Source organism: Talpa europaea, assembly GCF_964194135.1.
Source record: "Talpa europaea genome assembly, chromosome: 11".
NCBI lineage: Eukaryota > Metazoa > Chordata > Mammalia > Eulipotyphla > Talpidae > Talpa > Talpa europaea.
This window is the reverse complement of record NC_140078.1, coordinates 15,253,027-15,267,658: the sequence shown is the minus strand read 5'-3', so window position 1 is coordinate 15,267,658 and position 14,632 is coordinate 15,253,027. Positions and strand designations below refer to the sequence as shown.

The 14,632-nt window shown below is 51.6% G+C and overlaps 1 protein-coding gene across 6 annotated transcripts; it reads left to right on the top strand.

Annotated features, from left to right (window-relative positions):
• Nucleotides 1–911: 911 nt before the first annotated feature.
• SMOX (spermine oxidase) lies at nt 912–11,868 on the top strand (the record flags this gene model as incomplete). Of its 6 annotated transcripts, none has more annotated exons than XM_084246458.1 (7): nt 912–1,119; nt 3,058–3,284; nt 7,589–7,762; nt 7,917–8,151; nt 8,560–8,676; nt 9,342–9,502; nt 11,731–11,868. In XM_084246458.1, the coding sequence occupies 7 exons, from the start codon at nt 912–914 to the stop codon at nt 11,866–11,868; spliced, it is 1,260 nt and encodes a 419-aa protein (XP_084102584.1). The 6 variants fall into 6 exon arrangements, with proteins under 6 accessions (XP_084102584.1, XP_084102582.1, XP_084102585.1 ...); XM_084246456.1 differs by adding an exon at nt 11,192–11,281 and having other exon boundaries at nt 7,917–8,676; XM_084246459.1 differs by lacking the exon at nt 7,917–8,151 and having other exon boundaries at nt 8,427–8,676.
• Between the last annotated feature and the right edge of the window lie 2,764 nt (nt 11,869–14,632).

The window sequence follows — 14,632 nt, the reverse complement described above, 5'->3', positions numbered from 1 at the left end:
AGCCTGGCGTCGCTGAGCGAGCTGGCTTAGTGTAACTGTCAATTTGATGTCTGGCTCTGGTGCCACGGGCACTCACGGTCCACTGTTTCCTGAGCTCCTTGCTGCTTTGTGGTGACTGAGAGGCTGGGTGTTTGGGGGAAAACCACCAGAGACCTACCCGGAATAGCAGAGGCTTGTCTATGCCAGCCTCGTGGCACTTTTGGGGGGGACGGGCGGGACCATGTCCTGCCCACCAAATTGCCACCTCATTGAGGCTGCAAAGACTGACAGAAAGCCTGAGGAGAAGAGAAGGGCAAGGGAGAGAGGGAAGGGATGCGCTGGGCACGGGAGGGAGAGCAGGGAGCCATTGCTGTGTGTGTGGATACTGGGGTTGTGGGCATCTCGAGGCCTGTGAGCATCCTGGGGTTCTGTGAGCATCCTGGGGTCCGTGTGATCATCCTGAGGTTCATATGAGCATTCTGAGGTCAGTGTGAGCATCCTGGGGTCAGCGTGAGGTGGACCCCAGTGGTCTTCCTGGTCAGCAGCACCTGGGTCAGTTACTCCTGACTGGCCTTCTCAGACATCCCCTTGCTGGCAGGCCCTTGTCTCAGCCTGGGGAAAGGGATAATGCCTAGCAGGTGGGGTGTGGTTGATGGATTTCAGGGGCTCCCAGGTCTCCTGCTTACTGGTGGGAGACCTTACTCCCTCAGTGCAGCCTCCCTTTGTGTCTCCCCTCTGTTTCTCCCTCCCTCTCCACATCTGCTGGGGATGGCTTTTCTGGTCCAGATCCTTGGGGAGGGAAGGGGAGGGCTTGAAGTCGCCCCTTGGGGGCAGGGGCCATGAGTGGCCCTTGGGGCAGGTGGCATGTGACTGCAGAGAGGTGAGCTGTGACACCCCCACCCGCAGGTTCCTAGGAGGCGAGTGCGGACGGTATGCAAAGTTGTGAATCCAGTGGCGACAGTGCGGATGACCCTCTCAGTCGTGGCCTTCGGAGAAGGGGACAGCCTCGTGTGGTAGTGATCGGCGCCGGCTTGGCTGGCCTGGCTGCAGCCAAAGCGCTTCTGGAGCAGGGCTTCACGGATGTCACTGTTCTCGAGGCTTCTAGCCGCATCGGAGGCCGAGTGCGGAGCGTGAAACTCGGTGAGTGCTTCTTTCTGTCCCTGTTCGGCCCCCAACACCCTGGCCCCTCCTGCTTCTTCCCTGGGGTGAGTAGTCCACCATACATGCTGCTGGTGTTTCCCAGAAGCTTCCTTTGCCCCTTTCAGCATCCCTCTGAAGTGGGCAGCTTGGGGCTCTTGCCTCCATTTGGGGAGATGACCTGGGGTTTAAAGTGTTTAAGAGGAAGTGGACACCCAGAATCGAACTTTCTTGGCAGTTTCCGTCTTACGAGAAGGGGAATTCTGCAAGTTTCTATTAGTCATTAATTTTTGAGTGTGGATTAGTAGATGATTCAGCCCTGGGACAATAGGCACTCAGGGCCACAGAGGTAGAAGGGGATTTTATGCCTCCTTTGGGGTGATAGGCAGTTCTTAGGATTGTCTGGGGAGAGGGTCAGTCTAGGTTGCAGAATAAAGAGGACTAGGGAGAAAGCAGGCAGGGAAGAGACTTTCTCCAGGGAGTGTGTAGATTTTTCCAGGGGTCATTGAGAATGGGGAAATGCTTGAAACGCAGCTGGAGGTCAGGGCTTCCCAGCCAGGGGATGTAACCATGAAGCAAGGATCATTAAAGTGGCCCAATGGGATGATACCAGTGGCTTGGAGTGTGGAGGCTATCGATCCTTCAGAGGATTTTGTGTCTGTCCCCACATCGGGTATTAAGGCCAAGTCATTCTGGGTGCCCACTTGTAAGGGTCAGGAAGCTGGCTCAGAGATGCAGGTGGTGAGGTTTAGAACAAGCAGAGGCTGAGGACACTTGGGGACCTTCTTCCTCCTCTCACAGCCTGATCACAGGAAAAGCCTTCCCTTCGGCACTTGCAGAAGGGTGTGCATGATGCTGCGCTGGTTTTGCTTTGGCACACAGGGCTGTGTGCTGCCCAACTTGGGAACAGTCAGCTGAAGCTCTGCACTCCGCTTGACATCTGATTGGCAGGCTGGGAGCCTGAGGGGCGTGGGGGCTCCTTTTGTGGGTCTCAGGTCTTGATATGACAGTCAAGGGCTGACATAGCAGCAGAGGACGAGAGGACGAATGGCCGAGTCTCAGTGATAGCTGAGATGTGCCAGGCAGGGAAATGCTGGTACAAGGTCGTGAGGCTGAAGATGCCTTCCTGGGGGAGGGAGCTTGGGTGGGCCTCAGGTGATGGCGGGTGTTGGGTAGGTAGTGAGAAGGAGGAGAGGAAATACCCAAGAAGCAAGATGTGAGCAAGATGAGGCGGACCCTGCAGGAAGGCTTGCCTGGGGCTGGTTTGTCTGAGTGCCTGGTCGTGTGGCCGAGGCTGGCACTGGATGCTGACTGGACATTGTTTCTCCATCAGGATAAGCCTAGGTTTCTCTCTATAAGGGGGTGGGAGAGGAAGCCATGAGGCCTCTTGAGGCCTAGGCTCTGAAATTGAGATTGAGTTTGGGGGTGGGGGGTGTGCTACGTTCTGTCTGGAAGGGGACTTTGATGCTGGAGCTACAGGTGATGTTGAGGAACTGGAAGATGGCTAGATGGGGACCTTGGGTCTGGAGGGTGGGGTTCCTCCTGGGTCACTAGCTGGGTATTCCAGGTAGCCTCACTCCCTCACTGGGATCCTTAGGTATCCCCAGAATGTTTCCTGAGGGAGAAGCATCTATGAGGAAGGAGGGTTTGGTGTCTGGTGCTATCTTAGAAAAAGATATTCAGTGAGGTGACTCTGGGGCAATCATAGAGGCATTCTGGGCGCAGTCATCGTAGTTGTAAAGTGGAATTCACTTTGTGCCACATCTGGTTTCCCTGGGAACTTTTTACTAAGGACTTTGGTTTTGCCAGAGGGACCCTAATTCCTGTCCTGTGCTGTTATAGGAGTGGAAGGATCTTCTTGGAGGATGGAGGGGGGGCAGCATTTTGGCTTTCTCTGAAGAAGTCCTTGCCCCTCTAAGGGCCTGTTGTTATCCCCATCAGGACACGCCACCTTTGAGCTGGGAGCCACCTGGATCCATGGCTCCCACGGGAACCCCATCTATCATCTAGCAGAAGCCAATGGCCTCTTGGAAGAGACAACTGACGGGGAGCGCAGTGTGGGCCGCATCAGCCTCTACTCCAAGAATGGCGTGGCCTGTTACCTTACCAACCGTGGCCGCAGGATCCCCAAGGACGTGGTTGAGGAATTCAGCGATTTATACAACGAGGTGTGGTGTCAGCAGTGCAGCTGGCCCAGGGTGTGGGGGGCAGGGATGCCCTGGCATGTGGGGGAGTTGGGTGGTCTGCCAGGGTCTTCCATGAACCTGGTCATGTCTTGGTACACTCTGTGGGCCCTGCATTTGGAGGAACAGGACAACCTGAGGATAGAATGAAGATGATGAGTGGAGAAGTCCTGGGTAAGAGATAAGTGATACACATACTTAAATATTCTGCAGAAAGACTTTAAACATCTTTTATTCAAGTTATTACTAAGTACTTGGGGGTAGTGATCATCCTTATTGTTTTTGGATATTCTTGTAGATGCTACCTAAAAAACCCCTTATTTTCTAATTGTTTCTGGTGTATAGAAAGACAGCAGATTTTTACATATTTTTAGTTACCTTGCTACATTATTTTAATTCTAATAATATATCTGTTAACATATTAATTGTATAACCTAGAGACTAATATTTTGGAATTTTAAGTATAATCATAGACAAAAAAATGAGCATTTTGATTTTTCTTTTTAATCCTCAGACCAGTGTTGTCCAATAGCACTTTCCATGATGATGGGCATGTTTTAGTCTGGCACGCTCTAGTCTAGTAATCACTAGCCACGTGTAGCTCTTATTTATTTATTTATTTATTTATTTATTTATTTATTTATTATAGAGGCATGTTTTATTTATTTGTTTGTTTGTTTGTTTTTTGTTTATACATGCACTGGGTACAGTCAGAAGTGCGGGAGGGTGAGAGAATTCACCAGAGCCAGAGCGGGAAGCAGAGCAGGCAGAAGGACTGAAATACACTGCTGAGGGGAGCAGCGGGTGGCAGGAGAGGTCTGCACCCCATTTGGGACCCTCCTCCGGTGGCCAGGGAGCAGCCAGGGATCGAACCGGCGCTGCAGAGGCCACGGGCAGCTTCGCAACCCAGCGCTCAATCGCTGCGCCACCGGGGAGGCCCGACGTGTAGCTCTTGAGCACTTGAATGTAGCTAATGAAACCAAGGAACTAAATACCTAATTTAATTTTAATTTCATTTGCTACAGATGTCTAGTGGCTACTGTATTGTACAGCACAGCCTCTGACCATTTCCTTTTCTTGCTTTATTACACTGGCTGGCATCTTCAGTACAGTTCTGGATGGCAGTGACACACAGCCTTGTCTTATTCAGGTTTATGAAAAAAAAGTTAATATTTACAGTGTCTTTCAGTGGTGCTGTGAATTGCACTGAACAAGCTTGTAGGCCCCGCCTACTGGTAGCTTCAGCACCCTCCATACTTGTTGGCTTGGCCTGTTGTACATTTTCTTCATCCCTTGGGTGTGGGCAAGGAGAAATGACCCCTGCTTTGGGGTAATCCCTGTTCAGTGGAGGGCAGCACCTTCTGCCTCTTGTCTGCGTGCATAGGTGTCTGCGTTCTGTGGTACAGTGTGTTCTCACTCATGGACAGAGGCTGAATTGTTAATGAGCAGATAAGAACGAGTGTTCTTTAAACTAGACCTTCCTGGTCTACTGGGAGTCATGTCCCTGTTCCTGAAATGAGTGCTTCAAGCATGGATGCCTCTTGAGAATGACTCAGAGTCTATGGCTTGCTTGTTCTTTTAAATACCCTTAAAAATAGATCGTCATCAACGTGGGTTTGCTTGTGGGTTTGATTTTGAAAGTCAAGAGTGTGATTGATGGAAAGTAGAGTGGATAAAGGCAGGTTATCAGTCTGGGTGGTGATACTTTGGGTCACAGGGAGGAGGTGTTAGCCATGAGGTAAAAAAATAGGTTTCCTTGCTTGACTCTTAACTAGTCTGAAGCCCTGCCTGAGGGTGACTTCAGAAAAAATAGGCATCCTCGCTCCAGAGATGACTTTGAAGTGCTACTCATTTGAATATTTTTGATAACAAATAAAAGTGCATGTACAATAGCATCATATAGAGCTTAGCCTCTAGGGACAACTTTGATTTAAGTGCCTGTTCTACCATTATTAGTTGTATAATCTTGAGCAAGGCTTTGAATCTCTCTGATCTTGCTTTTATCATCTGTAAAGTGGGACATTGTTACACCTACTTTTTAGTGTCTTGGGAATTAAGTGAGATCCCAGTGAAAAGCACTTAATGAGAATTGGGGTGAGTACTATTTGCTGTTACAAGACTGCCCTATTTCCCTTGGGTTACCTTGGGAGGACATCACTCAACCCAGGACAGGAGACTGTACCCATGGGACAGATCCATAGGGCTGTTCTGGCTGGTGGTTGACGCAAAAACTCACCTAGATGGACGACTCACATAAACTCACACCTTTCTCTCTCCATGCTGCCCAGGTCAACGTTTGCTATTCCTCAGCTGGGCATTTTGGCCTCTAGTCAACATTAGTTAGGGACTGGCTGCATGTCTTATCACCCAAGGCAAAAAGGGAGGAGGAGAGGCAGTGGGCTGAAAGCCTGACTCCTTGGCAGTGCTACTGGGTGAGGAAAATGCTGAGGAACTCTAGTTTAGGCCAAACCCTCAGCATCTTGTGACTGTAGGGAGGAAAAATGAATAATTTAACTTATTTTCTTCTTTGTATCTTATACTTCAGAGACATGTGTAATTCATGTTTCTGTCTCATGCAGCAGCCTCTCCCTTGAGTGAAATGGTGAAAGTGGGTAGGACCACCTTCCTTCTACTTCTCTGCAGCATTGGGGCTGGTCCCAGGGCGGGGTAACAGGACAGACATGATTCCCCCGAATATGTGCAAATCAAATCCAACTTCGTGTTAGGAAGGGACACAGACTAGTAATTGGCACTGACCATGGATATGTGGCCAAGGAACCCATATTTTCCAGTGTCCTGGAGGGAGAGTGGGTATGTGATTATGTTCACAACCCTTCAGTGATGCCAGTGCCTTGGATACATCCAGAATCCTTGGCATGATTCTTAGTCCTTTGGCCCCTGCCTGCTTTCCATGGTCGCCTCTTGCAGTTCCCCCTCTGTGCTGCCCACTTCAGCAAGACTGAGCCACTGTGATTGCAGCTGGCATGCTGTCTCCTTCTTCCTCATTTTTGAGACTCCTGTTCCTTTTGCCTACAATACATGTCTTGTCCCCTCTGTTAGCCTGACTGTTGCCTGATTCCCAAGGTTGTTTGAGTAGATCTCCCACCTCCTGGATTCTTTCCCATCACAGCACATATATAGAAACAGTCCAGGGCCTCCCTGGTGGCGCAAGGGGTTAAGCACCGCACTGTGAGGCCAGCCACAGCCTCTGCAGCACGAGTTCGAACCCTGGCCAGGGAGTTACCCACATGGCGCTGCAGACCTCTCCTGTCTCACTCGCTGCTCCCCTCAGCAGTTTCGGTCAGTCTGCCTGTTCTGCCCCCCACTCTCTGGTGAATCCTCTCACCCCCACTCCGCTCTCTGGTCTGCACCCCATTTATTCATGTACGCATGAATAAATAAATCTTTAAAAAAAAAAAAAAGAAAGAAACAGTCCAGTTACGATGTCTCCCCAACTGAGTGAAGGCAGGGCTCAGGACTGTCTCTCTTACCATTACAACCTATGTCTGGCACAGAGCCCACTAAATGTTAATTAAATGTTGGGGTTCAGACCTTGCCTTTTGGGGATCCCATGACTGACTCAGGTCTGGCTTACTTTGCTCAGGGAGATGTGCCCAGAGTTTGGTGGGAGGTTAGGAACCAGGCAGACAGGATGGGCATCAGGACCCCACTCCAGGGGAACTTCCTATCAATGAGATGCAGTTTGAAGTTCTTGCAGTTTGCCAGTGAAGTGCATCCCCGTTCCTTGGCACACTGGGTCCTCCCCTCCCGATGCTCTGCCCCACTGTGGCTATCTTCCTTGCATGTGTCTGAGATTTGCAGTCAAGGGAGGTGCTCTGTGTGGACATGAGCAGGGCCAGAGAGGGTCTCCTGGGAAATAAGATTTCACCTGTTCCAGCCAACACCGGCCAGGCCACCACTCCAGCCTGCTCTCTTGGGAGCGAGTGAAGCAGACATACGCAGTGGTGTCCTGTTCCCAGACTGCAGGCATCAAACATGTCACTTTGTTCAAAGTAAGCACTTAGCAAAAGCGTCTCTGGGGCCCATACGAGCTCTCTCACTGGCTCAGGGGGCCTTTGGCTGCTTACTATCTATAAACCTTGACCTTGACCCTGTTGGTACAGCCACCGTGTAGCCCTGAGCAGCACATGATTCGCTGAGGCAGAGAGCTTGGGCTCAGCACATCAGGGGATACCTGGGAGGTGGTGACTTTTGAGTTGGGCCCTTTGGTCTGAGATGGAGGTGGGATGAGGGAGAGTATTTTCAGTCTTCTGGACTCTCTCTGGCAGGTCTATAACTTGACCCAGGAGTTCTTCCGGCATGGTAAACCAGTCAATGCTGAGAGTCAGAACAGCGTGGGGGTGTTCACCCGGGAGGAGGTGCGCAACCGCATCAGGAATGACCCTGATGAGCCGGAGGCCACCAAGCGCCTGAAGCTCGCCATGATCCAGCAGTACCTGAAGGTATCTTTGCTGTCTGGGAGCTTTGCTGAGTGCAGATGCCAGGACCACAGATTCTGGGGATCTGGGTCTGAGGAAGGTGGCACTGCTCTGAGGCTTTCCTCTGTTCCTGCTCAGCCTTGGTGCTCACCTGCCGTCTCTCCCAACCCTCTCACAGGTGGAGAGCTGTGAGAGTAGCTCACACAGCATGGATGAGGTGTCCCTGAGCGCCTTTGGGGAGTGGACGGAGATCCCAGGCGCCCACCACATCATCCCCTCGGGCTTCATGAAGGTCGTGGAGCTGCTGGCGGAGGGCATCCCAGCCCATGTCATCCAGCTGGGGAAACCTGTCCGCTGTGTTCACTGGGACCAGGCCTCTGCCCGCCCCCGGGGTCCCGAGATTGAGCCTCGGGGTGAAAGTGACCACAATCACAACTCCGGGGAGGGCAGCCAAGGTGGAGAGGAGCCCCGGGGGGACGGGGAGGATGAGGAGGCGCAGTGGCCGGTGATGGTGGAGTGCGAGGACTGCGAGGTGATCCCGGCTGACCACGTGATCGTGACCGTGTCGCTGGGCGTGCTCAAGAGGCAGCATGCCAGCTTCTTCCGGCCCGGCCTGCCCGCCGAGAAGGTGGCTGCCATCCATCGCCTGGGCATTGGCACCACCGACAAAATCTTCCTTGAATTTGAGGAACCCTTCTGGGGTCCCGAGTGCAACAGCCTACAGTTTGTGTGGGAGGACGAGGCGGAGAGCCGCACCCTCACCTACCCGCCTGAGCTCTGGTACCGCAAGATCTGCGGCTTCGATGTCCTCTACCCGCCCGAGCGCTACGGCCATGTGCTGAGCGGCTGGATCTGTGGGGAGGAGGCCCTTGTCATGGAGCGGTGTGACGATGAGGCAGTGGCCGAGATCTGCACCGAGATGCTGCGGCAATTCACTGGTGCGTTCCAGGGGGTCCCCCACACCCTCCAGACCTCCAGATGCTCCCGAGCTGGGTGGTTGCCTTCCTCCCCTCCAGAATGAGAAGCTGGGGTGTCCCCTGGGAGAATCTGGGCACCATGTTTCAGTCTCTGGCTCCCAAGTCGTGGGCCTGCTCCCTGTTTGGAGCTTGAAATACTCTGAACCAGAGGCACCGTGTCCTTCTCTTTCTAGGCCCTGAATGGTAAACTGAGGTATCCTTGCAAAACCTCAGACCACCCATTTCCTACTCATCTGATCTTGCTAAGAGACGAGCCTGTCTTTACTGATTCTCTTAGTTGAACACCTTTCCTCCGCTGTCCCTGAGGAACCTCAGAAGCACCCCTGAAGTTGGAGGGGGAGACGTGATTACCTGGAGTGTGTTTTCAGATAGGGGAATTAAGGCTCAGGGAGATGAAGTGTTTTGTTGGGGTGCGGGGTCACGAGGAAACGAAGGGTTGAAGGGTACACACCTTGACCCCAGGCTCCCCATCCTCCCCTCCACCTTGCACCCTCCATGCCTGCCTTTGGCAGCCGAGCCCCCCTTGGAGCCCCGGAGGTGGAGTGGGAGCTGTCTATTCAGGCGGGTCTTCTGCGTGTGGCCATTTCTTATCCCATCTCCCTTGGGCTCTTCTGATTTCCCAACAGGGAACCCCAATATTCCAAAGCCTCGTCGAATCCTGCGCTCAGCCTGGGGCAGCAACCCCTACTTCCGAGGCTCCTACTCATACACGCAGGTGGGCTCGAGTGGGGCAGACGTGGAGAGGCTGGCCAAGCCCCTGCCACACACAGAGAGCTCCAAGACGGCGGTGAGTGTGCAGGGGAGGGGTGTGCAGGGCGAGAAGGGGTGTGTGAGTGGGGGCATGGGCATTCGGTGTGTGTGTTGAAGGGGGAAAGTGTGAATGAGTACTCTCTAAGGGGTGCTGAGGTGAGACAGGGCTGGAGTAACTTCAGTGGTGAAAGAGAAAAACCAGAAAATGTGCACTTAACATCTGGAAGAAAAGATGGAATCCAACCTAGGTGTTAATGGCTTTCTTGGGGTTATAAAAAAGGAGTCATTTAGTGCTGTGCTGTCCAATGTGGTAACTATTAGCCACATTTCATTTAAGTCAATATTGCTAAATTTTAATGAGTAAATTAGAAATTCAGCTCTTCAGTAGCACTAACCACATTTCAAGTTGGGTAGCCACCTGTGGCTAGTGGCTGCCATAGTGGATTGTGTAGTTACAGCAAATTTCCCACATCACAGAGTTCTAGTGGACAGCACTGGTTCAATGGGAGTAAGCTTTCCCAATATGGCTTAGAAAATCAAATTGAGAATAATGATCGCCTCCTCAAATTATATCAACCATGGAGTTGGAAAGAAAATAATAAATCTGAGAGAAACATAGACTCATCAAGCCTCAGCCTTTGTGCTGTGCTCAGGGGAGAGCAGAGAAGGCCCTCCCTGCCACCAAAGTCATACTCCTGCAAAGCAAACCTCTTGTCACCTGCATCAGTTAGGACTAGTGCCTATAGCAAACAGCAAAATGAAACAAAAATAAATTCTTAAACAAGATGGTTGTGTCCGTCTATCACACAAAAGGAAAACTGGAGGTAGGTAATAGGTATCGTTAGCATCTGCCTTCTATTGTCAAAGCCACCTGTGGCCCAAAAGGGCTGCAGGGGCTCCTGCTCTCACATCTGCATCTTAGGCTGCAAGGATAGGGCAGGCAGATGGACAGGCAGAAGGCTGTCAGCATCTTTAAGCAACAGTGCACTTGAAGTGCTTTTGAAGCTGATTGGCCAGAATGTAGTCACATGACCCATGCCAGTGGCTGGTGAGGCTGAGATACGTCATTTTAATTCTGTATGGCAATGGACCCAGCTAAAAATCAGGCCTTTGTCACTGAGGAGAAATAGGAGAATGGGTGTGGGAGGAGGCAGCTTGCCTTCTACCACAATACACCCCCTTTCGGCTTAACCAACTCATTGCTGGTGGGTTCAAGCCTCAAGACTCAGAGTGGGGGGTGGGGGTTTCTGTGACTAGAAGTCCCAGCATCACCCGGGCATGTGGTAGAAATGCAGATGCCCAGCCCTGCTGCATTCACAACTGCATTCTACCCGGGTCCCCAGATAGTGGCTTTGCACATTCAGTTTGAGATGCAAAGTCCAACTCAAGCCTGGAAAGCAAGCACTTGTGCTTTGCCTGGAACCCCTCTAGGCAGCCTGCTTTCTCAAGGTGGAGCTCTGGCTGTGTCAAAATTCTCACTCTCCCTTAAACAAGACCTGCTTTGGTGCAGTTTTGCCCCCTACTTTTTCTTCTTGAAGCATCCTTTGCCTGTTTATTTACCTAGACTCTTCCAAGAAGTAGTCCACAGGTCCTGTCCTTTGGGAAGCTTTGTGCGACCCTCCTGACAGTGGGCCTCTTCTGGGCTCTCAGCACCTTGCCCAAATACCCATCACGTCACGTTTGACGCCGTTTAGTAATTGGGTCTCGTGTCTGGCTTCCCCACCAGCATGGAAGCTCCTCAAAGCAGCAGCCCGGTCACCTTTTATCTTCCAAGTGCCCAGAACAGTCCCTGGACCCTAATAGGGGCTCCATAAAGGTTTGTTAAATTATCGCCTAACTTTATCGAGTGCTTATGTTCTTCCAGGTTCTAAGTGCTTTAGTTACATTATTTATCCTTACTATCATCCTAGCAAGCAGGTGGTATAAACTCTGTTTTGCAGATGAGAAAATCAAGGCTTAGGAGCTTAAATCACTTGCCCTGAGTTCACTAGCAAGAGGCACAATGAGTTTCTGAGACTGAGAAGCTAGGACTCCTAAAAGCCTCAGAACAGAAAGAACTGAGGCCCAGATGTTTGGGGCAGAAGCAGGGGAAGGTGACCATGTGGGATGGGCAGCTCCTCCTCCTGTGAAAACAGCAATAACTGCATCTCAGATGCCTGCTCATTCCTCTGTGACTGGTAGTATGGATGGGAGGTCCCGGGGCAGAGAGGTAGCCTCTTAACTTGTCCTGTTGCTCTGCCCCTCACTTCCCTGTCCCCTGCCCAGCCCATGCAGGTGCTGTTCTCCGGTGAGGCCACACATCGCAAGTACTACTCCACCACCCATGGTGCTCTGCTCTCTGGCCAGCGCGAGGCTGCCCGTCTCATAGAGATGTACCGAGACCTCTTCCAGCAGGGGCCTTGAGGGCCTCCTCACTGCCCAGCGTGTTCCTTAAAGAACCACTAACTCGTGACTGCCAGCCCTGCCCCTGTTGCTCTGTCCTCCTAATTTCCTAATCTTCTGTAGAATCAGTTTTTATCGTTCGTAGAGTAGACACCCTGACTGCTTCAGACCTGGCTCTGTAGCTCTTCCTTTTCTCCATGCCAGGTTTTGACCAGGGTGGGGCCTGTTGATTTACCTCTGTGCTCTGACCTCTGACCTCCCTGTGCCTCTCCTCCCTTCCTGCCTTGTTATTGTAAGTGCCTTCAATACTTTGCATTTTGGGATAATAAAAGAGGCTTGCCCTTCTGTGCTCCTCAGCTTCTCTCTTTGGTTTTCTGGTTTTTGTCGGGGGTGGGGTGTGTGTGTGTGTGTGTGTGTGTGTGTTTTAACACACCTCCTTTGAGGGAGGGCATGTGACCTGGTTGTGACCCCAGCAGGGAAGAAGCCTGCCTTTTCTGGAAGGGCTCTGCTGGTGAGGCCTGTCAGGGATCAGGACGCCAAGCTGAGCAGCCCCATCTCCTTCAGGCCAGACCTGGGCCTGCCCCTGGAATGAAGGCAGTTCCATGGGAGGGGACACCAGTTCTGACTCCATGCCAAGCTCAGGTGTATTAATTATTAACCACTGGGCACAGAGCCCTGGGTCTGGCCCTGGGGTAACTCTCTTGACTTCTGGAAAGGTAGTCTGCTCATTCCTCTGTGTTTTTTTCAGGGGAGCTCCCCTAGTGGCCCCCGCCTGCTGTGTTCCAAGCCTGTCACTTACTGGCATCTTGTCTTTGCTGGGTGAACACACACTGACAGACACCACCTGTAGACACATCTACACATCTTCCTCAACTACTGTTTTTTTTTTTTTTTTTTAACACACCCCCTTTGAAGGAGGGGATCTGACCTGGTTGTGCCTGATAATCCCACTGTTACATTGAAAATATGTCAAAAATGCTACCTGGAGCCACAGCAGGCTGCCACTGCCCAGCATCCCAGGAGAGGAAGGCACTGTGGTTTCTGCTGAACACATATAGTTTTCACACCATTGTAAAGACCTAAGTGGAACCATCGGAAGTTGGGGACCATCTGTGCATACCCCTATATTTATTCCCTCTCATACCCTCCATATACATCCACCCATACAGAGACGTCTACACATGTGCTTAGGACTTTAAAGAACACTTAGTCACTTTCTTAATCCAGACTTCTAGTGGTAGAATTCAAGTTCTGTAGAGTTGGGGGTGGTGGAGGGGGCAGAGGTAGTTGTGAAAATCCAGCCCCCTCCTCCCCAACCTCCAGTCTAACTCTGTATGAGCTCAGGTATGAGCTCTGTATGAGCTCAGGATCCTTCTCGAAGTTTAGGGCACTGACCATGTTAGGACTCTACCCCTCTGCTTCTCACCCTCTCCTTCAGAGGCCTGCAACAGCCTTCTGGAAGATTGGCGTGGTGGGAGCTGAAATCGTTGACCCTGGATTTATGAAGATCTGAAAACGCTGTAATCCCGAATGCTGAATCCTGAACACTCAATCCTGGGGGCTGCTTTTGCAGTCCCTTATATTTCTTATCAGAGTCTCAACTCCTACTGATACTTTGTTCTCATTTTCCCTGGGGTTCACCAGCACCCCGTCCTGGGGGCACCACCTGTAACAGTCTTTGGCTGAAGCCATCATGTATGGTAAGTGAAAAAGTATCAGGCTTTTCTGCCCTCCCACTATTAGGACTGATGATGGATCCCTATGGTCCTGAATGCATGCCTGATGGCGGGCGCCTGGAGTAGGGTGTGGGCATATGTAGATGGGATACACCTGGGCTGAGAGACTGGGCTTATAAGGGCGTGTCATGGGGATGCCAGCAGAAACAGAGCAGAAAGCAGAAGCAGAGAGAACCAGAGAATGCCAGAGCACCCAGAAAGAGTGAAGACTTGCTGGGGCCTGGGAGGCCTGCCAGCCTCCCGGCCCCCCAGCTCCCCTGCCTGCCATGTGCCTGGTAAATCCCAATAAAAGTCTGCAACAGCCACTGAGGGCTCCAGGACTCTCTCCTCCTTTACCCCGTCTGCTTGGGTCATAGAGATCCTGCTCCGTGTCCTCCTGCTATTACACACCAGTAAAATAAAGAGTGGGTTCTCCGGATCACAGGTACGGGAATCTTAAAGGACTCCATGAGGGTGAAAGAACCGGAAATGTTGGTTCGATGATTGTGTGTTGAGGAGCTTCAGGTGTGAGCAAGAAAGAGGCCGACTGCCTGCCAGGCACCGCGTAGGTCATAACGGCACAGCGCACAAGACCTTGTTTTCATGTCAACTCAGATTGTGGAGGCGACTTCTCTTGGGAAAATGAAACCTCGAAAACTAAGTAACACAGCAGTGCCACCCGGGTAGGTGGGGATGTACTGAGGTCTGACTCCACAGTACAGGCTCATTCTGTTTACTGCCTGATGAAGAGGCCAGTGCTGGGGTGGAGGGGGTGAGGGGAAATCTGCGGCCGCTGCTGGAAGGGGTGGAACTGGACATGGCCACACTGGGGACTGTGGGGCAGTTTCTACAAGAGTTGACCTCATGCCCACCGGCACATCCACTCCTGGGTGCACACCCAAGAGAAATGAGGGCCTCTGCCTACCTGAAAGATGCAGTAGAATGTTCGTAGCAACATACTGGTAGTTCACAATAGCTAAAAATTGGAATTAGCCCCAATGTCCACTAGTAGATGGATAAAATGTTGTACATTCATACTACGGAACACCACACACCGACATAAAAGGTGA